This window comes from Pongo abelii, chromosome 3, assembly GCF_028885655.2.
Source record: "Pongo abelii isolate AG06213 chromosome 3, NHGRI_mPonAbe1-v2.0_pri, whole genome shotgun sequence".
NCBI lineage: Eukaryota > Metazoa > Chordata > Mammalia > Primates > Hominidae > Pongo > Pongo abelii.
In genome coordinates, this window is record NC_071988.2 from 111,885,495 (window position 1) to 111,908,747 (window position 23,253).

Sequence of the window (23,253 nt, forward strand, 5' to 3'; positions counted from 1 at the left end):
CTTTGCCAGCTAGAAATCTCTGTGGCTGGTGGTGCCTTTGCCCAAGTTTTGCTCAGGACCACTGGACTTGATTTGCTCACTTGGCCTGGCAGTCTGCACTCGGCTTGTACTACTGGCTCAGATCCGATGCCTGCCAATGGTGAGCGAGGCATGAAGTGGTGAGTGTGTAAGCGAGCGATCCCAGGGCCCAGCCACTGTGTACAAGGCACACTGGCTGGGGCCAGCGGGCTGCTCCAGGTGCTGGCACAGGTGCTGGTTTCCTGCGAGGCTATGGCTGGACCAGGTGTACCGCAAGTGGCTTCCACTGCAGACACCAGGGAACACTTTGTCACCCCGCAGCTTGGAGATCCCAGAAACTGCGGAGTGCCAAATAGGGTGTAAGAGCCCTGGCTCAGGGAACTCTTAGAGCTGAACTCCCCAAAGGGCCTCAGCTCTTCTCTCCTTCTCTTTTCTCTCTTCTTTCTTCTCCTCTTCTCGTGCTTGCATCATGGTGACTAGGGGGGCATGTTTCAGCCCTGTTGGTGCCATTCAGCAGGTCCCAAGTATTTGTCTTGTTTCCAGGAAGAATGAGGTACATGGACAACTGGAGGGTGAGCAAGGCAAAGAGGTGTTTTATTGAGCTACAGTACAGCTCTCAGGAGACCTGAAGTGGGTAGCTTCTTTCCACAGGCAGATCATCCAGATGTCTGTTCAGCTCTCAGCTGAGAGAAGACCCACAGTGGGTAGCTCCTCCCCACAGGCAGGTTGTCCTAATGTCTCTACAAGTCTGGCTGAGTCCAGAGTTTTATGGGCTTCAAAGAGGAGGAAGTGTGTGCTGATTGTTCCATGGGCGGCCATGGCTGGGCCCGGAAAAGGCACCATAATTTTCACTCTGCTCCATGCAACTAGCAGCCTGGCACCCAGGCTTCAGGCCATCCCTAGCATAAAGGTGAGGCTTCACCAGGGACCCACATCTTTCCACTCAGGAGCCTATCTGCTTTCTGCCATCATCAACCTGCCATCCACAGCCTGCAGACCCATGCCAACCTTCCCTTCGCCCTCCCCCTCACCTCCCTTCCATGCTTATCAGCACCCAAAGTCCAGAGGGGCTCGAGGCAGCAGGGTTCTGGCGTGTCGGTGCCACCCTGAGCTTGTGCACACCCAGCAGTGTCATGGCCGTGCCCAGACAGATTTTGTCACAACTTTGCTCCAAAATCGGAGTGGGCACCAGAATCAGGGAAATTTCAGGCAGCAGGAGCCTGCTGAGATCAGGGGAATTCCTGGGCCCCCAAGAGCTCAGGAATTCCTGGGTCCATAGCTGCAGCTGGTTTGCTGCAGCTCCTAGGAGAGCCCCTCCAACTTGTAAGGGGGCAGGGCCTCCACCTGTTCCTCCTTCCGCCTGCTCCATGGAGTGCACAGCCCCAGCTACACTTCCCACACTGCAACCAGCATCTTCACAGCCACCACTCCACATGGACCACTGCTGCCATCAGAATGTATATTGGTGCTGCCATCTTTAGAAAATAGAGTCTAGAGTCTGCCACATAAGTTTTTTTTTTTTTGAGATGGAATCTTGCTCTGTTGCCCAGGCTGGAGAACAGTGGCACCATCTTGGCTCACTGCAACCTCCACTTCCCGGGTTCAAGCAATTCTCCTGCCTCAGCTCCTGAGCAATTGAGACTACAGACATGAGCCACCATGCCTGGCTAGTTTTTTTTTTTATTTTGAGTAGAGACAGGGTTTCACCCTTTTGGCCAGGCTGGTCTTGAACTCCTGACCTCAGGTGATCCACCCACCTCAGCTCCCCATATTGCTGGGATTACAGGCGTGAGCCACCATGCCCAGCCTTGCCACAATAAGTTTTAATGGTCCTGCCAATATTAAAATGAAATCTTCAATGAACAACAAGTCATAAACCTTCTATGTGAACTACTTAGAAGGAGCAGACTACAGATGATGATGTCATTCTAATATTATGTGTGGAATTTTTGTCAGTGATGAAGGACTTCACTCCAGTGGTGCTAAAGTTCTTACACATTGCTTTTTATGGGAGCTTGAAAACCACTTAATCTAGGTAGCATCTTCTGCTCTAAATGGTGGCTGTGCAATGGAGAAAATGCTGATAAAGTTTTTAATACCTAATTTATCAGCAATAATAATTGTTTATGACTCTGTTCTTTCTGATGCTGTCTATTGTATGCATATGTATGTGTTTATAGTATATATTATATATGTTATATATGCCTACGTGTGTATGTATGTGTATGTACATATATAGATACAGATATGTATGTGTATACATATATATAGATATAGATATAAACACAGGCAAATTCTTATGACTATACATGATCTAGTTTTAAATACACTAAAAGCTTAGGTCACATTGGGAAGGAGGGAACCATAATGACAAGGTAACGTATTTTCCAGCATTAGAATTATTGAAGTATGAACTGGACATCTGTCAGAGATATTTGGAATGGGAGAGGACAGGAGTAGTAGCAATGTAGATTCAGCCATTAGGTGGGAGTTTGGACGAGAACTCTGAGATCTTTTTATTTAATTATTAATATTAGTAAAAGTAATTATCTTCCCCTAAAATGCTCTTTAAATTAGTTTGCTAGGGCTGGCATAACAAAAGGTATTATTGTCTTGGTGGCTTAGACAACAAACATTTATTATCTCACAGTTCTGGAGGCTAGAAGTTCAAATTCAGTGTGTCCGCAGAGTTGATTTCTCCTGATGGCTTCTTTCTGTGTCTCTAGACATCTTCTCCTGATGGTTTCTAGATGGCTTCTTTCTGTGTCTTCAGATGTTGTTTCCACTATGTCTGTCTGTGTTGTAATCTCTTCTTCTTAAAAGGGCACCGGTCATACTGGATTAGCACCCACCCTAATGACAACATTTTAACTTAATTTTCTATTTATTAAAATAAATGACACTTTATTCATAATTTTTTTACTTTACAATTGGTAGGGACCTTATAAATTCTTATTTCATGTTTGACATTCAAGAACACCATTGGCTATATCAGCTTATGTTTGAAGTGAAGGACACTTTTTTGCCAGCCCCAAACATACTAAAGTGTTTTGAGTTTTAATAATAAGATAGGTAAGCTTACAAATGGAATTCATAACTTTTGCTATTTTTCTCTATCACTTGTTAGCTTTCAATTTTATTGTAGAAAAAAATTTCACAACGAAATATTTGTGAAAAGAACTATTCAAAAACTAAGGCCAAAAAACCCTGAGATTAAATGGGTTGAAAATATGCAATTTCAATTATAATAGACCTGATATATTCCAACCATCTGTCATAAAATGAAAGGTTACTATTGGCACACAGCAACAAAATTACCAGAATTTGGGTGATATGTGGTAAGCCTGACCAAATTTAATATTTTCATTTACACTTTATAGTTTTGTCTGGGTTTCCAGGATATAGTTATTTTCATCTGTTTTTCTGTGTTATTTTTTAAGAAGTTTTTACTTTAGGATATTGACAATTTCTATGCAATTCCTTCACATCTTAACAAATATCTCAAGATGATATTAGCCTTAAATAGTATGGTTGTACAGAATATTTTTAAATTTAAATTGTAAACTAAATTGTCTCCTAATAATTTGAAGGTCTTTGCTTTCCTCTTTTGATGGCTCTTCTCTCACACCCATCTGTACTGTGGCTGTATTTTCTGATTTTGTAATGTGCTGAGAATTGTATTTCATCTTAATAAAGAAAATAAGTAGATATAGACTGTGACTATATATTTGAAACAGAAGTGTTAACGTTTCTGAATACTCTGCACTCGACTTTTTCCCCTCTTGTCCACTACACTGCTACTTCAAATAATAAGAAGCCCTCACCATTTCTCACTTTGTTTATTTCAATAGTGCTGTCAGTGGTTTCACTCAATCTTGTTCCTGTACTTAGGTGTTGCCCAGGCTATTTTTTAAAATATATAAAGCTGATCATGTTGCTCTTTGTTTAATGATCGATATCAATTCCCATTAACTTTAGGATCAAATACTAATGTTTTTAAGTTTTTAAGTTTAGAAGGTGTTTAAGGTATTGCCAATGACCTATGTCTCCAGCTCAGTCTTCTTCAACTTCTTGTGTCTTGTCTAGGCCCCAATCACATTGAATTATTTCCATTTCTCAATATATATATAACATTTTCTCATATCTCATTGCCTTTTAGCACACTTTTTCCTGTGCTTGGCTAGCATCTTTTCTTTTCCCCCATGCCTCACTTCATTTTGCTTCAGTCTCTCATTCATTTACCAAATATTATTGAGTGCCTCTTTTGTGCCTGGCACTCTACTAAGTAAGAGGAGTGAACAAGACTGCAGCAGTCCTACTGTTTTGATCCTGCCAGTTACTTTACTTGGCTAGTTTCTATGATTACACTTTCTAAATGGTACAATCTCCTACTGCACTTTAAGTTACTGCAAGGCAAATGTTTTATGTTTTATCTTCACAAATTCAGCACCTATTAGTGTCTGGATATGGAATAGTTCAATTAATGCTGCTAAGGAATGAATATATATGCCTGCTTTTGCTCAATGTGTGCTATTTACAGTCATGATGCAATGACTTGTATCTTATCTGCTTCTTTTTTTTTCATTTCTTCTTTCAATTCTGGATTAATATTATTTCATCAAAAAACTTTGTATAGGCACTAAAAGGAAATATTTACTGGTTCACTAAAACTGATATTTAATACCAAAATGTCATTGTTAACTTACGTATTTATCAACCAGAAAAACAGACCAGTAAAAGATATAAAGAAGTTTCTTTTGTCTATTTGTTTTTGTAACAAGTAATCAACGTATGTGATTTTGGGAACTGGTTAGGTAAGTCCAAAATATGTAGAGCTGACTATAGGTAGAGCAGGAGGGAACTTTTGACAAGGGTGGGATTTCTATCTTCAGGCAGCCTCAACTCTGCTTTATGCCTTTTTTAACTGATTGACTCAGACCCATCCAGATTACCTAGGATACTATCACTTAAAGCTAACAGACTATGGACTTTACATGTAGAGAAGATATTTTCACAGTAACACTTGGGTTAGTGTTTGAATAATTGGGGCTTGTAGCCTAGCCAAGTTGACATATAAAACAAACAAACAAACAAACAAATTAGCCAGGTATGGTGGCATATACCTGTAGTCCCAGCTACTCAGGAGGCTGAGGCAGGAGGATTGCTTGAGCCCAGGACTTTGAGGGGTAGTGCATCATGATTGCACCTGTGAATAGCCACTAGACTCCAGCTTGGGCAAATAATAAAACACCATCTCGTAAAGTAAAACAGTTATAAATAATATTTGCTAACATTTTAAAAGAATATCATTTTCCTGACATTATACTAAGCACTTTACATGCATTAATTCATTTAATCATCACCACAACCCAAGTGCAAGATTATTATCCGTAGTTTACTAATGGGAAAACAAATGCAAAACACTCATTCTCCAGTGGAACAATAGAAAAACCATTGTTGTTAGTCATTTTGAAAGATAGAGCTTAGAACTCAAAGTATTTGTACGATGAGTCAAAGTTGTGATATGTTCTGATATGGATTCTTTTTTAAGAAGTTTTTACTTTAGGATATTGATAATTTTGATGCAATTCTTTCACATCTTAAAAAAAACTCAAGATGATATTAGCTTTAAATAATATGGTTGTACAAGCAGACTGCTTTATGTTTTCAGTTGTTCTTAGAATAAAGAATTCAGATGTAGGGATATTATTGAGTATAAACAATTGAAAAAGATAAACTATTACATTTACACTATTACTTCAGAGCAGTTGATATATTTAAATGAGAATCAGCATGAAGTATGTTCAATAGCATGAGGACTAGCGAGAAATAGATCAAATTTGGGTTTTTCTATACTCAAGCTGTGTGACCTTGAAAAGTGCAATGGCAGTAATAATATGCCATAGAACTTTTCTGAAGGGTAAAAACAATACAGTAAGAGTAAATGCACAGTTAGTGCAGAATTGTGTCTATCATGTCATTTAAATGTTTGTTAAATAATGTATTCTTTTGCTAGGTTAAGCTTTATCAGCAGGTTGTTACATGGTAGATACATGGATCCTGGATATTTGGAACAGAAAATGGAAAAGTGAACACTCTACCAAGTCAAAAGCAAATTCTTTTTTTTAAGGCTGCAATTTGCCAGTTAATAGTAAACTATTTGGTGAATTGGAGTGGTGATCTCAAATGTAATAAATATGTATAAATATAATACAATAATATCAAAAACACTTTACTTATAACTACTCTAGGCACCTTCAGTCATTTAAATGTTTTAATTTTGCATGAAAGACAAAAATACCTCTCTGATGAATCCTTGGTAGTTTTGCGAAATTTATTAAAATATAAAATATATTGCTTTTTTATGCTTTAACAATGATTTTATAAATTAAAAAATAAAACAATGATAGAAATTCAGTAATTAAATAAAATTATTTTGATCTAGCCAACCTGGAGAAAAGGAGTAATTTAAAATTTTAGCGTTTAGATTTTGCATCTCAGTTTATTATGAATCTGAAAGAAACATTTTAGGGAATACAGCAATAATAGAAAGTAATTTCCTGTAATAGCATAGTTTTTGTGGTGTAATAAAAGGTTACATGACAAGTCAGACTACTTCATTTGAAAGCTAAAAATGATTTCTACTCTGCCCTGAGGTTTGCAGATTCCTGACTGAGTGGTCCCTGGAAGGCTTGTTCATTTTGGTGTTTATATATTTAATAACTATCTAGAAATAAATAAGACTAGTGCTTAGAACCAAGTTTTAGCAAAAGCAATTTTTGTGACTATCAAGTATTTTTTCTTGCTTTAAAGTCCCTATTTGTATAATTAAACATCGGTTTCTCAGGCCTGAATCATCCTTTTATTATTAACTGATGGTTGCTGATAAATGACTTCTGCTAGGTGCAGTTCCAGTAGTTGTTTAGTGACCCTGATCTTGGCCAAAAGGCCTCATCTGTCCATAAAGAAATGGGGACTTTTATTTTCCAGTTATCCTTGCTCTGACACTCTAGTGACAGAAGCCTAAGAAGGAATATTCTGCACTTCATGCAGTACATTAACAACAAAAATTCTTTTCACAGAAGAGCAAATTTAGCATATAGGTTTTTGTGTTGTTGCCTCAAACTGTTATTTATATATATGGTTGGAAATAATCGTGAAAAATGTTTTACTGATTTTTCAACCCATGGATGCTGCAAATCTATTTGAATATGGAATGGCTTGACACTGTCTCATGTTTTTTATATTACATTATGTTATAATTGTCTGCTGTTCCATAATTTACCTTTATAAAATTTATAAGTGAATAAAATTTTTTATGCATTATTAAAATTAACTTTTTAAGTGCAATTAAATAATGGAGTAATTAAAACTTGAGTGTTTCTGTTTGCTGTACTCTGTTTTTATATTTGATTCAAATATCACTTCCAGCACTATCCATTTTGTTTTCAAGACAGAGTCTCACCCTGTGGCCAGGCTAGAGTGCAGTGGTGCAATCTCGGCTCACTGCAACCTCCAACTCCCTGGATCAAGTGATTCTCCTGCCTCAGCCTCCCGAGTAGCCGGGATTACAGGCATGTGCCACCAAGTCCAGCTAATTTTTGTATTTTTATTAGAGACGGGCTTTCACCATGTTGACCAGAATGGTCTCAATCTCTTGACCTTGTGATCTGCCCGCCTCTGCCTCCCAAAGTGCTGGGATTACAAGTGTGAACCACCGCCTCTGCCTCCCAAAGTGCTGGGATTACAGGTGTGAACCACTGCGCCCAGCCAGCACTTTCCATGTTCTTTTTTTTTTTGAGACAGAGTCTCGCTCTGTCACCCATACTGCAGTGCAGTGGCCTGATCTCGGCTCACTGCAACCTCAGCCTCCTGGGTTCAGGCAATTCTCTTGCCTCAGCCTCCTGAGTAGCTGGGACTACAGACGCATGCCACCATGCCTGGCTAATTTTTTGTATTTTTAGTAGAGACAGGGTTTCACTATCAGTTTTTATTTCTTTTCTCTACTTTCATTTTCATTGGCAAATTTTTTCCTTACATTGTCTATTTTTTATAAAATGTCACATAAATTAGTCACGGGGAGACAAGGAAGCAATGCAACTACACATTATTATTTATGTGCTTGAACTGAATAAGTAATGCCTAGTTATCAATTATTGACAGAATTTGAAAGAAGTGATGTGTGTGTGTCACTGATCATGATGTACCTCTTTTATTTACATAATGATTTGTGTACTGAAGTGCTAGTAAAGAAGTTTGTACTTTATACGATTACTCACAGTTGATATACCATGTGAACTGCAATTTGAACCCTGTTTTTGGGGGGTGACTGATGTTATTTAACTAAACCTTGTAACTGAAATTTTTGCATATTAGAACCATGTAAAAAGAGGACTGAATATACACTATATATATTCAATTTCATTCATTATCAGGAATATATAAATTGAAGTAACAATGCCATACTACACTACACACTTAAAAGAATGGCTTTGGTAGGCAGAATTCTAAGATGACACGTGACTCCAGCCCTTAATTTTTCTTTACTGGGAAGATGATAGGGCATCACTGCTGTGATTGTTAGTTGGCAAAAAGGATTTTGCAGATGTAATTAAGGCTACTAATAAGTTGACTTTGAGTTAATCAAAAAGGAGATAATCTGGGTAGGCCTCACATGAGCCCTTTAAAAGCAGAAAGAATGTTTTTTCCCTAGTTGGTAGCAGAAGAAGAAATCAGAGATATTTAAAGCACGAGAGGGCTTCAATATGAAGGATGTTCCCCACTGCTGAGATGGATGGGCCATAGGCCATGAACCTGTGAGTAGCCCTAGAAGCTCAGAGTGGTTCCTAGTCACAACAGCTAGCAAGGTAAAAGGTGACTTGAATCCTGTTACTGGAAGGAAGTAAATTCTGTTAACCTGAGTAAGTCTGGAAGTGGATTATTCACACAGAGACATTAGATAAGAGCCCAGACTCACTGATACCTTGATTTTGGCCTTGTAAGACCCTAATCAGGGAACCCAGTTGAGCCCATCTGGACTTCTGATCTCTAGAACTGTGAAATGATTAATGGATATTGTTTTAAGCTCCTAAGTTTGTGTTAATTTTTTATGCTGCAATAGAAAATTAATATAATATTGAAACTTTAATAAGAAAAAAGTGATAAAACCAAGTGTTGGTGTGGATGTGGAACAACTGAAACTCTATTGTTGGTAATGTAAATTAGTGCAGACAGTTCTGAGTTGTATTTGGCAGTGGCTACTAAAGCAGAACATAAAACATGACTATATCCTAGAAACCATTACAGCGTATTGATATTTTTCCAATATAAATATGTTTGTGCACTGTTTAAAAAAGTACAAGAATGTTCATAGACAATTGAAATAGCCCCAAACTGAAAATAGCTTGTGTTCATTATTAATGAAATGTATAAATAAATCGTGGTATACTCACCAGTGGAAAGCCACACAGCTATGAGAATGAACCAGCTACTACTAGACATAGATGAATCTTATAATCACACATTGAATGAAATAAAAAACACATAAAAGAATATGCTTGGGCCGGGTGCGGTGGCTCATTTCTGTAATCCCAGCACTTTGGAGGCAGAGGTGGGCGGATCATGAGGTCAAGAGATCAAGACTATCCTGGCCAACATGGTGAAACCCTGTCTCTACTAAAAAATACAAAAATTAGCTGGGCGTGGTAGCGTGCCTGTAGTCCTAGCTACTTGGGGGGCTGGGGCAGGAGAATCACTTGAACCCAGGAGGCAGAGGTTGCATTCAGCTGAGATCATGCCACTGCACTCCAGCCTGGGTGACAGAGTGAGACTCCTAAAAAAAAAAAAAAAAAAAAAGGGGGCCTGGCCGGTGGCTCATGCCTGTAATCCCAGCACTTTGGGAGGCTGAGGCGGGCGGATCTCAAGGTCAGGAGTTCAAGACCAGCCTGGCCACCCTGGCGAAATCCCATCTCTACTAAAAATATAAACATTAGCCGACATGGTGGCGGGCGCCTGTAATCCTAGCTACTCGGGAGGCTGAGGCAGGAGAATCCCTTGGACTTGGGAGGCAGAGGTTGCAGTGAGCCAAGATCGTGCCACTGCACTCCACTCTGGGAGACACAGCGAGACTCCGTCTCAAAAAACAAAACAAAACCAAACAAACAAGAAAAGAATATGCTCACAAAAGAATATGATCCCATTTGTGTAAAGGTCAGAAATAGGCAAAACTTATTTATGATTCTATAAATGATGATAATGGTTAAGTTCAGAGACTACAGTAGTGTTTGGGAACGGGTACCACAGGAGGATTTAAGGTGCTGGTGATGCACTGTTTATTGATCTTGATGCTGACTTAGCAGGTGTGGTCATGTTGCAAAGATTCATTTAACTGTATATGTATAACTTGTGCACTTTTCATTCTTTGATGAAAAGCTTTTTTAGAGAAGGAGTACAAACTGTTGGCAATACCTTTTACACCCTGGGATTTAAAAAAGAAAAATTGCCCAAGGTCATATAGCTAGTGAGCGAAAAGACTTAGAGCAGAAAATATTTAAGGATAATTTAATAATTAATGTTTTATTACAATTTGATCTTTTATTAGACTAAATATAGAAAGGAGAAGTGAGACTAGTTCATAAATAATTTTGACATTTGCAATTCCTCGGTTTTTTTGAACAAACAGTTTACCGGGAGGACTCATATCACTCTGTCGTCTCATGTGCCGCAGTAGTTCTTACTCCTATGGAACCAACGATAGAAATGAAGAAAAGAGAAGAACCAAAATTTCCTGAGCCTTCCAAACAGTGAGTTTTTCATTTAATTTTTCAAGGCCTTGTAAAATCAATTAGATAACTGATAAGAAAATGTGATTTATAATAAATGTGTTAATATTAGTATAAAGAAAGAAGAAATAAATTTTGTGCGTTAAAAATAATCTTTCTATATTGTCTTAATGAATAACTTCTGTGTCTCCTAACTTCATGTCTTTGAACCATGTGTCATTCAAGTTTCATTTTGTTACCTTATCTTAAGGACATGGGCAAGTAGACTGATGTACTTTATTTCCCTACTCTGTGATTGTGGGTACACTGTTCTTGGATTGCTTACTATATAAGCTGTAGGCTTTAATGATATAATATGAAATCAGTTTTTAATATAAAGTTTTTAAAGTTGGTTTGCACTTTTATAAGGAATGTAAGTTATTATTTTAAAATATTTTTACTAAATTAGAACAAATTTAAACTTTATACTATTTTAGTGTTTTCATATTTTTTCCATTTAAACAGTTCAAGTTTTAATTTAAATTAAAATTTGATCTTCTATTATATAAATGATAAACTTGTACTCTTATAATGACCAAAGAGGCTTAAGTTCATGACGATAAATGTAAGCTTATGTAGATGTCAAATATTAAATAAATGGGGATTATTTCTGCTTATATATTAAATACATGAAAAGGAAAAAACCTGCTGAGTATTTTTCAGTGAGAAATAGTATCATGCCTCCTTTAAGGTTTCAGGTGAGCGATTAGGTGATATAAGGCACTGCCAAGGATTTTGGGCTGACCACCATAGGAGTAAGGTGGAAGATATATCTTGATGTACCTATGATTTTTCTCCATTGGATTACACTGTGTTATAGTTATTTGCTTCTTGTATGTCTTTTTACTGGAAAATAAGCTCTTAAAGCATAATTGTGCTTGATACTGTTTGTGAATAGGGCAATGTATATATTTGATTGCATGAAGATATTCAGTATTAATATTCTCATTATAGAGGGAAGAAACAACTGACCAATTTAGAAACTAATGATTTTCATTCAGTTTTAATACAATCTAAAAGTGAGATCATTTAACTGCTCTTCATATAGTCTTAATTTTTAAGTTCCAAAAGCCATTTTTGTCTAATAGATAATTGCATCATGTTTGCCAATTGAATTATATTAGAAAGCTCAAATGCATTTTCCTGCAAAACACACACACACACACACACACACATGCACACTTCCTTATCTTTTAATTAGGGTGATATCACCACTCTCATTGTTAGTATTATGTGAAATGATATTGAGAAAGGACCTGAAATCTAGTAATCCATAAAGTTCTAGTTATGTTGCCCATTCCATAGCTTCAGCTATCAACATTATGGGTGACTTATGGTTATATATTCTTTTCATGAAGGCTCTTCTGAATGCAAATCTAATATTTAAAGTTGTTCATCAGACTTGTCTAACTAGGTGTCCTACCGAAGTGTCATGCAGGTTGAATGTCCCTTATTCAAAATGCTTGGGAGCTGAAGTGTTTCAGATTTCAGATTTTTTCAGATTTTGCAATATTTGTATTATATTAGTTGAGCATCCCAAATCCAAAAATATGAAATTTGAAATGGAACATGAACATTTTCTTTGATTGTCAAGTTAACACTCAAAAAGTTTCAGATTTTAGAACATTTGGATTTTCTGGTTTGGGATCTTCAGTCTGTTGTAAATATGTCTGAAAACAAATTAATAATCTCCTCTAAGTTCTCCTTAAATTCTCAAGTTGTTCCATATTTAAGTAAAGCTACCATCATTTTTCTTTTCTTAAAATCTTGGTATATTTTCCTCCTCACATCTCATATTCAATCAGTTATCAATTACTTGATTAATGTCTCCATTATATTTTCTTATTTCAGCAGACCTGGAAGGTATATATATCCCATATTTTAAATATTTCCTAAAATATATCTTCAGTTGTGATCTTAATGATGCCATCTATCAAATGGAAATTGTTTATGTCCTACATACCTCACACTATTATTTTGAGAATTAAAAGATAGGTGTGAACATATGGCAAGAACACAGTATAAATGCAAAGACAGTGATTAACTCAAAACTCTTGTTTGCCAGTGACAGAAGCCAAATGCTAACTGGTTTCAGAAAAAAGAATCAAGAGTGCAGGTGGTTATTGGCTCGTGTAATTTATAAAGTACAGAGGTAGCAATTTCTTCAAGTACAGTTTTGGTTCTCAAATGATATCATCAAGGGTCATTCTCTCTGTCTACATCTTTTTTGCTTGACACTTCTGTCTGGGCTTTTCATTTTCTGGGAGGTTCCTCTAGTGGTGATACTGCTGCCTTCAGCAGCAACTGGGATTGATTTTCATTTTCTCCACAAATCCAGTGGAAGGAGATAATTTCTCATTCCTTTTAATCAAAGCAAAAAAAGAAAACAAATCCAGATTTGAGTGTCATTGGATTGGCTTTGACTAGCTTGGCTTGTTTGACATGGCAATTCTGAAACAATCGCTATATCCAAAAGTATTTGGTGGCGATTGACTAGATAATTTGTCTCATGACAAGCCCTGGAACACAGAATGAAATTTAGAGGGGAAAGGTGATTCCACAATTGACATATTGGTGATATTGATAAAAGAAGGCAGAGATAGATGAGGTGTCAAAATAATGAATGTTCAGTATAGGTAATAATATTATTATCACCATTAATTTTAAAAGTCAGAATTCTTTATTATATTTAAATCATAAACATTGAAATACTAAAATATAATGCATGTATCTTTATTTCTTATTTTAAATGATTTTTTTACCTACTTAATTTTATTTTATGTTATTTGTTCTGGGTGTGCTATTGAGAGGCAGTATAACTCAGTGGTTAGGAATCCAGGCATTGGGCAGATTCTTTCCCCCCACCCCCACCAATTTTCTTAACCCCTGGGCACTGTGGCTTGCACCTATAGTCCCAGATACTCACAAGGCTGAGGGGAAAGGATCATTTGAACCCAGGATTTTGAGGCTGCAGAGAGCTATGACCATGCCACTGCCTTACTCCAGCTTGGGTGACAAAGCAAGACTCTGTCTCTAAAAGAAATAATAAATAAATAAACCTTCTTAACCTTAATTTCTTTCTTTTTAATATGGGAGATACTTTACCTCATAATGCAATGCCTAAAACATAATAGAGAGGCAAGAACATATAAATTTTGTAATTTTTTTGCAACAAATATATTTGTTAAATAGCCACATCAACTGTTTATAAATGGTGTTACTAAAGCCCTTATGATACCAGTTTTATGTATTTTGGATTTTCCATAAGAAAAAAAATACTAGATAGGGTCGGGCGTGGTGACTCACACCTATAATCCTGCACTTTGGGAGGCCGAGGCGGGCGGATCACTTGAGGTCAGGAGTTTGAGACCAGCCTGGCTAACATGGTGAAACCCTGTCTCTACTAAAAATACAAAAAAATTAGCCAGGCATGGTGGCAGGCATCTGTAATCCCAGCTACTTGCGAGGCTGAGGCAGGAGAACCACTTGAACCTGGGAGGCAGAGATTGCAGTGAGCTGAGATTGTGTCACTGCACTCCAGTCTGGGTGACAAGAGCAAAATGCCATCTCAAAAAAAAAAATAGTAGACATAAAATAATCACCCACAAATATAATACTAATGCTGAAAGTTGAGACACTGTCTTTGGATAACAAATATTTCTTTATAATTTAGGATGGAATTACTTCTTTAAGTAAATTTTCCCCTTGAATTTTACAGTTTTCACATATAAATTCATAAATCATTGAGTCTTTGAAATATAGGATTCATAGAGTCATCTGATTCGGAACCCAGTAAATTTATTGCTAAGAATAACTGAAATAGTCATCTCAGAATATGTAAGATTATACATAAGAAAGAATATGTAATATATAATTACATCACTTTAGAAGGTAAGAAACACTTTATGACTGAGATATTTGTATTATCTGACCAATGTTTAGTTATATTCTGATGATAAATATTTTACTTTTGACAATTTGTTATTAAATATTCTCATGTATTTATTAGTTTTTAGACATTTGATAAGGAGAAACAAGAATTAGGAACTCCTACTAGGAATGAAGTATAAATTTTTCAGCATAGCAAGTGATAGGGAGAAACTATCTAAATCGTTAAGAAGGAAAGCTACATTGCTCATTACAGTGGGGGAGGACCAGAGCTTTCCACTTCCTGCAATATCTAAAATTCATCTTAATTCAGAAAACAAAGGTGGGGATTTTACTTCACTTCTGAGTTTAGTTTGATATGTGACTCAGAATACCATGGAAAGGATAAACTTGCTAAAAAATAGAATAATCTATGTAATCCAAAAAGAGTGTACAATTTTCAAATATTTAATCATAAGCATAGAATGCTGGGGTCAAAGCTTTGAGAGTGACTGTTCACAATAGTCGAGTCATGAAATCAACCTAAGTGCCCCTCAACAGATGGTTGGATAAAGAAAATGTGGTATATATACACCATAAAAAAGAGTGACATCATGTCTTTTCAGCAACATGGATGGAGCTGGAGGTCATTATCCTAAGTGAAATAACTCAGAAAATCAAATACCACATATCCATACTTAATAATTGAGAGCTAAATAAGGGGCACACATGGACATACAGAGGGGAATTATAAATTTGTAAAAATCCTACTGTTAAAAGTATACCCAAATACCCAGCTACACTCAGCATGTTCCTCAAAACTCTACATTTCTCAAGTCAGTTCTATGTAAATGAGCATTTCATAAAATGTACATAGAACTCAAACTCTGAAGAGAATGAAAGAATAACCATGATTGGCTTTGGATTATATTTTGTATTAATACTTTGTTAGAAATATGCTTGTTGAAATGCAAATATTCTGTACATACCATAGCTCAATGTCTGAATGAAGGGATTTTTATGGCCATTGTAAAGTTAGAAATGCAGAGGTAAAAGAAAAATTATTCTATCACTTCTTTGTCCATTTCCACATTTTCATATTATTTTATATAAATAAATCTAACCTTAGGAATAGATTTGATTGATTGTTTACTCTTGCATAGATGAAGCATTACTTGAACATATTGTCATTCACTCCAAGTTTCAATACCTCTTTGTAATGCTTCAGTTTCTTGTCATGAAGTAGGTTCTGTAAGCTCCTTCTGAAAGGTAACAGATGTTATCATTTAGTACAAAAGTCTTATTTTTAATGAATTGCTAATACTAACCTATTTTATTCTTAGAGGGTACTTAACACACAGGCTTAAAGTTCTGTCAGCTCTTTTTGTTTATTTATCTGAATGAATAGTATATGTTAGATTTGGAACAGTTAAGTACTCTCTCTAAGGTCGCCTCTTTAGTCTCTCTAAAGTCGTTACACAAACTCTGCAGTTACATTGGAGACACATCAAAGAATAATATTACTAGCTGATCTCCAATTTTCCTTAACAATCTTCAGGAGAACATATTTATTTATGCTTTTAGGCAGATATTTATTTGTTAATTTATCAAAAATAGGTAATTCTTCAGTGTCTGCTTTGTTTTTGGCACTCTGCATAGTGCTAGGGATTTTGTGTTGAAAAGCAGGTGAAATCCCTTCTGTACTAAAAATACAAAAATTAGCTGGGCGTGGTGGCGCACTCCTATAGTTCCAGTTACTCGAGAGGCTGAGGTGGGAGAATCACTTGAACCCGGGAGGTGGAGGTTGCAGTGAGCCGAGATTGCGCCACTGCACTCCAGCCTGGTGACAGAGCAAGATTCTGTCTCAAAAAAAAAAAAAAAAAAAAATGCGAAAGTGTACCTGTGGCTATAATGTAGAGGTGTATCTCATTATAAGGGCTGTAGTAAGAGGTTGTAACATAGCCAAGGAGGTCAGGTAAAACGTCCCTGAGGAAGTGACTCTTGAGCTAACATCCACAGGATATTAGTTAACTAACTGAAAAAACAAAATAGCTTCTTAAAGTGTTCTGTGATGGGTGGGAGTGTGGAGAAATTGAAGGAAGGCTTGTGGGAGGAAAAGGAAGCCAAATCATGTTAGCAGGGTCAAGCGACATGGTCAGATTTGCCTTTTGAAAACTTTCTCTTTGTTTGTTATAGAGAACGAATTAGGTGTGGTTGGGGTAATGGTGAAATGGAGTCGACTTGGGAGAGCCAGTTTGATAGCAGTTCTCCCCAGCTCTAGATTCAGTGATTTCACAGTGAAAGTTTGAAATCAGCCATGGTGGGTGTATTTACATCATAGCATTGGGAAATTCTACGAATGAGGACTTTCCTCCTCCCCTGGAGAGCTAGTTAAATATTTATCAGCACATTAGTAAATGGAGGACAGATTGAGTGGCTACAGTGAGAACATTTAGGTGATTGCTGATAGTAGCTTGGACTAGGGTGCTGGCATTGGGGGTAGAGAAATGTGAAAAGAGAACTGTGTCAATATATATTTATGAACCTTGGTAAGTTAAATATAGTTATTAAACTAATAACTTATAATGCATTACTAAGTATTTGCAATAAGGATGAAAATGAGAAATTATCTTTATTACTAATTGTAATTATTTTAAATATATAATATTGTGAAAATCCTAACATGTTATCTTGAATTAGTAATAGTTTAATGAATGGAGAGTCATGATATTCTTTTAATTTATGTTGAGTATTATATCAATTGAACTATAAGTATAACATGTACACACACACACACACACATAAATGCACTGTGCATAAAATTCCTGTCTGAATCATTGTCATTGATTCTCACTGAAAATGTCCACAATATAAGTAAATTCCACTTAGGTTCTTATGTAAATTCTTATGATTCTTTGCTAACAATTTTCCTTCATTTACCCTCCATCACTTGGTGCCTTCAAATTCTTCCATTTAAAAAATTCAATACTGAGGCATGGCTAGGATAAATATCAGGATAATACTATGATTAGGAAACAGCCTTCTTCCTCATGCAGGCATTCAAAAGAAATGGCTAGTGTTTCATGATTTTGGTCAATTCAAGGGTGGAAACAGCATCTGAGGAGATGAGTGAGGAGATAAGATTTCCATGGTGAAAGCTGTTGCCTAAATATAGGTCTCACAGCTTTTGGAGGAAGTTAGGGATGGGAGGAGAAACTTTCTAACCTCAAGTCTATAGTGGATTTTCAGAAGAATCATTCAGTGCTTCAAATGTGTTCTCTGCAGTTGGAAGCACAAGTGACAGATGTGGATTCATGCCTGAGAAACTTAAGCAGACTGCCTAGAAAGCCTAGAGGGTGAAAAATGGCTGCCCAGCTGTGAAAGCAGCACCATCTAGGACTCTAGAGTTAGTCACGGAGGCTGTAGTGTTTTTGTGAATTATCTAGAGGATGAGGATACCCCCATAAAGAGGGGCAAAGGACTCTCATGCACCCATGACTAGGGAACTACAGAATACCGGCCCAGAAAGAGACCTTTGAAAAGATCACTTGTGGGCCAATTTGCTAGTCCCTAAAGCCAATTAAATCTCCTTAAAGCTCCTCTGACCGAGTACCACTACCCCCTACCTTTCACCCTGGTAGCAGGAATACATTAGCTGTACCACTGTGGAAGTTTAATCTTCAGGGGTCAGCTTTACAATGGGCCCCACATAAAGTCCTAGAAGCGATCCTGGAAATTTTTCCTTCTTTTCTCGTGTGTGTGTGTGTGTGTGTGTGTGTGTGTGTGTGTGTATGTGTTTTGAGATCCCTCCAGATTTAATAAACTTCAGGGCTCACATAACCTGGATTTATCCCTTTGTACCATTGCCTTTAGATCTGGGCACTCAGGATTCTTGCCTTAGGCCCTGCATGTGAGAGAACTGTGTCACATCCCTTCTCCAGCTGCTCCGCCTTACATAAGATGCGTTTCCAGAAAGCCAAGGGCTCCCACCACTAGGAGACTATGCCTTCACCACTCACTCTGTCCAGAAATCACTGCTTAAATGGCCCTAGGTCCTACCCTCTGGAGGACCACATAACGCACAACCCATGGGCTGCGGAGGAACAGTCAATCACTGGTAATGGTGGACAGAGCTTAGAGGGTCAGTGGGGGCATTTACCTTTCTGACTGCCAGGCCTTGGTGGAAAGGCAGCTGGCTAGATGTTTTGTCAACTATGCTGTGTCACTGGTACCTTGTGAAAGGACTGATTGCCATCAACCTTCTGTATTTTTTTATCATCTCTATTCAACCTTTTGGAAAGATATGAGCTCATTATTTGCTGGTTTATATATATTTTTAAAAAACAACTAAAGAAGGTTTTCAAACGTCAAGAACAAGTAGATTTTAATATGAAAAAGAAGAATGTTTAAAAATTCCCAGAGAAACTGCTGCCCTTTATTGACAGTGTTGTTATTTTATCTCTCTGCTGTTTATTGCTCCTTAGTGAGTCATAATATTTGGTCCCTTGTGCAGTTACCCTGTCAAGGCAAGAAATCCTATTGTAACGTTTGCATCTAGTTTGACAACCCTTCTTTGTACATTGAGCACACAAATGCTATTTTTCAGATAAGTTGGGACAACCTGATAATATGACTGAAGTGTTTCAGCTCACCAGTGCAGTACAGTTACCATTATACTCTTTATAGAGTACTATAAATACAGATTTGTCAGATCACTGAAAAAGATTGCAGGTGCATCACCGTTGTTGTGAAAGTAGCTCTTATGTATGCAGAAAAGGCCTGGTGCCAACTTTCAATTCCCCCTGCTAACCTCATCCCATGAAAAAAATTGATTTGCAAATATATAAGATATTTTATTTGAATGTATTCTATAATTTAGGTTTTAGTATAAGTTTCTAATAATACTATAAATAAATGCTATACAATCCAATATTGATTTTCTACTTTTCCCCTTTCAGGGGAGACTGACTAGCAGAAAAAGCAAAAACTTTGAAATCTGAAACATCTCATCTCTATTTGGCAGTTAGATGACATGGAGCAAGGAGCGGGTACTACTGTTATTGAAGTCAAGTGTTCATATATGTATAATAAAGACAATAGCACCTGTTTTGTAAGGTCATTGTGGAAGTATTCAATTTTCAAAGTAAAGCGGGTAGAATCATGCTGGGCACCAAGAAGAAACACAATAAAAATTACCAGAGTTAATATCTCTTGAATGAGGAAGTTGGGCATAAGAATAAGGGATTGGATCTCTAAGAATACATAATGTTCTATGGTATTTATGCTTTTAGATATTTCCTCAAATTTGCCTACTCACAATATGTGATCATTTGCCCATTTTTAAAAGAAAGTATTATCTTTTTTTCCTCTGGTAGATTAAGCCCTTTTACAACAAATGTTTCCTGGTTTGTTTTTTTATCTTCTATTTTGTTTAGAATAGCAATAACTAGTAGATACTCAAAAAATACCTGAGAATTGGTTAATTTTTATTTACTTTTGAGGTAAAACACATTTTCTTTTATTTAGAAGGTAGAACCAACCATGATAGTTTTCCAACATTATCGAATTTTTAAAAATTAGATTTGAATAGAGCGTATTTACTGTTAGTATTTTAATATTAACATATTTAACATTTGAATAATTAATATTGAAAATATCACAGGGAATTAAAACAGCAATTTTGTCATCAGTATTGAAAAGAAAGATCTGAAAACTTGAAGTCTAGAAACCTGATTGCCAGCCCTGGAAAAGTGCTATGTTTTGCTGCATGCTAATTCTCTTAACTGTGAAACAAACATTAGCAACACAGTGAAATTCTAATGAGCAAAAGTCTGGGAATGCCTGTTGTAAAATGTGAAGTAGCATACCTTACTTCTTTGTTTTATAGGGGTGTCTAAAATAAACATTCATTAATATTTTTAATTCTTTGAGTTAAAGGGTTCCCCTGATTGATGGAAAAATCAAAGTACTTGTAGACAGATTGATTGCTGTGTGTTTCTATAATATTTGAACACCTCTATTAGAGTACTTATTAGACAGAATTACAATTGCCTATATTCTTCACTCTCTCTCACTAGATATTAAAGACAGGTATTTTTTGAGGACAGGTGTTTCTATCATTTTCTTTTTGAACTATTGTGTGTGTAGGATGAAATTTTACATTGTAAGCATAATTACGTGTTGAATTTATAAATTAGGGTTGTAAGCTATTGTTTAAATCTATTCTTTAAAATAATAGATTTCTTTATTCAGTAACACTTAAATGTAGTTAATATTAGGAGCCATGCTGTAATCTAAGCTTTGCAAACATGTATTTGTTTAATCTTCCCAACAAGATTGTATGTTGTTATTATCTGCAAGCTACAGGTCAGACAACAAAGGCACATGGAGATTAAGTAACTTGTCAAAGATGACAATTTAAAAAAAGAATAAATTGTACTTTCTTTCTTTCTTTTTTTTAATTTTTATTTTTGGAGATGGAGTCTTGCTGTGTTGCCCAGGCTGGAGTGCAGTGGCACAATCTCGGCTCACTGCAACCTCCACCTCCCAGGTTCAAGCAATTCTCCTGCCTCAGACTACTGAGTAGCTGGGATTATAGGCAAGTGACACCACACTCGGTTAATTTTTGTATTTTTAGTATAGACGAGGTTTCACCGTATTAGTCAGGCTGGTCTTGAACTCCTGACCTCATGACCTGCCTGCCTCAGCCTCCCAAAGTGCTGGGATTACAGGCGTGAGCCACCACTCCGGGCCTGTACTTTCTTTTAAATTACTTTAATTACTAAATTTAGAATCTGACACACTGTGAAATCATTCTTTTTTTCATATGCAATTCTTTTTGTAGTCTTGTATAATCTAAAAAATATGAATGTCATTATAAGCTAATAATGCTTAAGATGATTAGCATTTATAAATCAACATAATATAAAAGAAGAATATAAATAACAAAATTCTTCAGTGATGATTGTCACTATCATTACCTCTTCATTTATGTGTATGTTTTTCTCTCAAATGAGCCAGGAGGAAAACTTTTTTTCATGCTTCTGTTCTACTTAGTGTCATTAGTGTCATTATTCATTTTACTAGCTATTTCTTTTTTTTGTTTTTTTATACTTTTAGTTTTAGAGTACATGTGCAAAATGTGCAGGTTTGTTACATATATACATGTGCCATGTTGGTGTGCTGCACCTATTAACTCGTCATTTAACATTAGTTACATCTCCTAATGCTATCCCTCTCCACCCCCGCCCCCCAACAACAGGCCCCTGGTGTGTGATGTTCCCCTTCCTGTGTCCGTGTGTTCTCATTGTTCAGTTCCCACCTGTGAGTGAGAACATGTGCTGTTTGGTTTTTTGTCCTTGCGATAGTTTGCTGAGAATGATGGTTTCCAGCTTCATCCATGTCCCTACAAAGGACATGAACTCATCCTTTTTTATGGCTGTATAGTATTCCATGGTGTATATGTGCCACATTTTCTTAATCCAGTCTGTCATTGCTGGACATTTGGGTTGGTTCCAAGTCTTTGCTATTGTAAATAGTGCCGCAATAAACATATGTGTGCATGTGTCTTTATAGCAGCTTGATTTTTAATCCTTTGGGTATATACCCAGGAATGGGATGGCTGGGTCAAATGGTATTTCTAGTTCTAGATCCCTGAAGAATCGCCACACCTACTTCCACAATGATTGAACTAGTTTACAGTCCCACCAACAGTGTAAAAGTGTTCCTATTTCTCCACATCCTTTCCAGCACCTGTTGTTTCCTGACTTTTTAATGATCACCATTCTAACTGGTGTGAGATGGTATCTCATTGTGGTTTTGATTTGCATTTCTCTGATGGCCAGTGATGATGAGCATTTTTTCATGTGTTTTTTGGCTGTATAAATGTCTTCTTTTGAGACATGTCTATTCATATTGTTCACCCACTTTTTGATGGGGTTTTTTGTTTTTTTCTTGTAAATTTGTTTGAGTTCATTGTAGATTCTGGATATTAGCCCTCTGTCAGATGAGTAGGTTACAAAAATTTCTCCCATTCTGTAGGTTGCCTGTTCACTCTGATGGTGGTTTCTTTTACCGTACAGAAACTCTTTAGTATAATTAGATCCCATTTGTCAATTTTGGCTTTTGTTGCCATTGCTTTTGGTGTTTTAGACATGAAGTCCTTGCCCATGCCTATGTCCTGAATGGTATTGCCTAGGTTTTCTTCTAGGGTTTTTATGGTTTTAGATCTAACATGTAAGTCTTTTTTATTTATTTATTTATTTATTATTATTATTATTATACTTTAGGTTTTAGCGTACATGTGCGCAATGTGCAGGTTAGTTACGTATGTATACATGTGCCATGCTGGTGCACTGCACCCACTAACTCGTCATCTAGCATTAGGTATATCTCCCAATGCTATCCCTCCCCCCTCCCCCCACCCCACAACAGTCCCCAGAGTGTGATGATCCCCTTCCTGTGTCCATGTGTTCTCATTGTTCAATTCCCACCTATGAGTGAGAATATGCGGTGTTTGGTTTTTTGTTCTTGCGATAGTTTACTGAGA

General features: G+C 36.7%; 1 protein-coding gene across 21 annotated transcripts in view; it reads left to right on the forward strand.

The window, feature by feature from the left end:
• The window catches only part of CCSER1 (coiled-coil serine rich protein 1), a 1,462,495-nt gene that overhangs the window by 317,316 nt on the left and 1,121,926 nt on the right, over positions 1-23,253 (forward strand). For all 21 annotated transcript variants that reach the window (XR_008524637.2, XR_008524639.2, XR_008524640.2 and 18 more), the window contains one exon: positions 10,700-10,820. Coding sequence is in view for 18 of the 21 variants with exons in the window: in XM_054554165.2 (XP_054410140.1) it covers positions 10,700-10,820 (121 nt within the window). In the remaining 3 variants the exon portion in view is untranslated. The remainder of the gene's footprint in view (positions 1-10,699; positions 10,821-23,253) is intronic.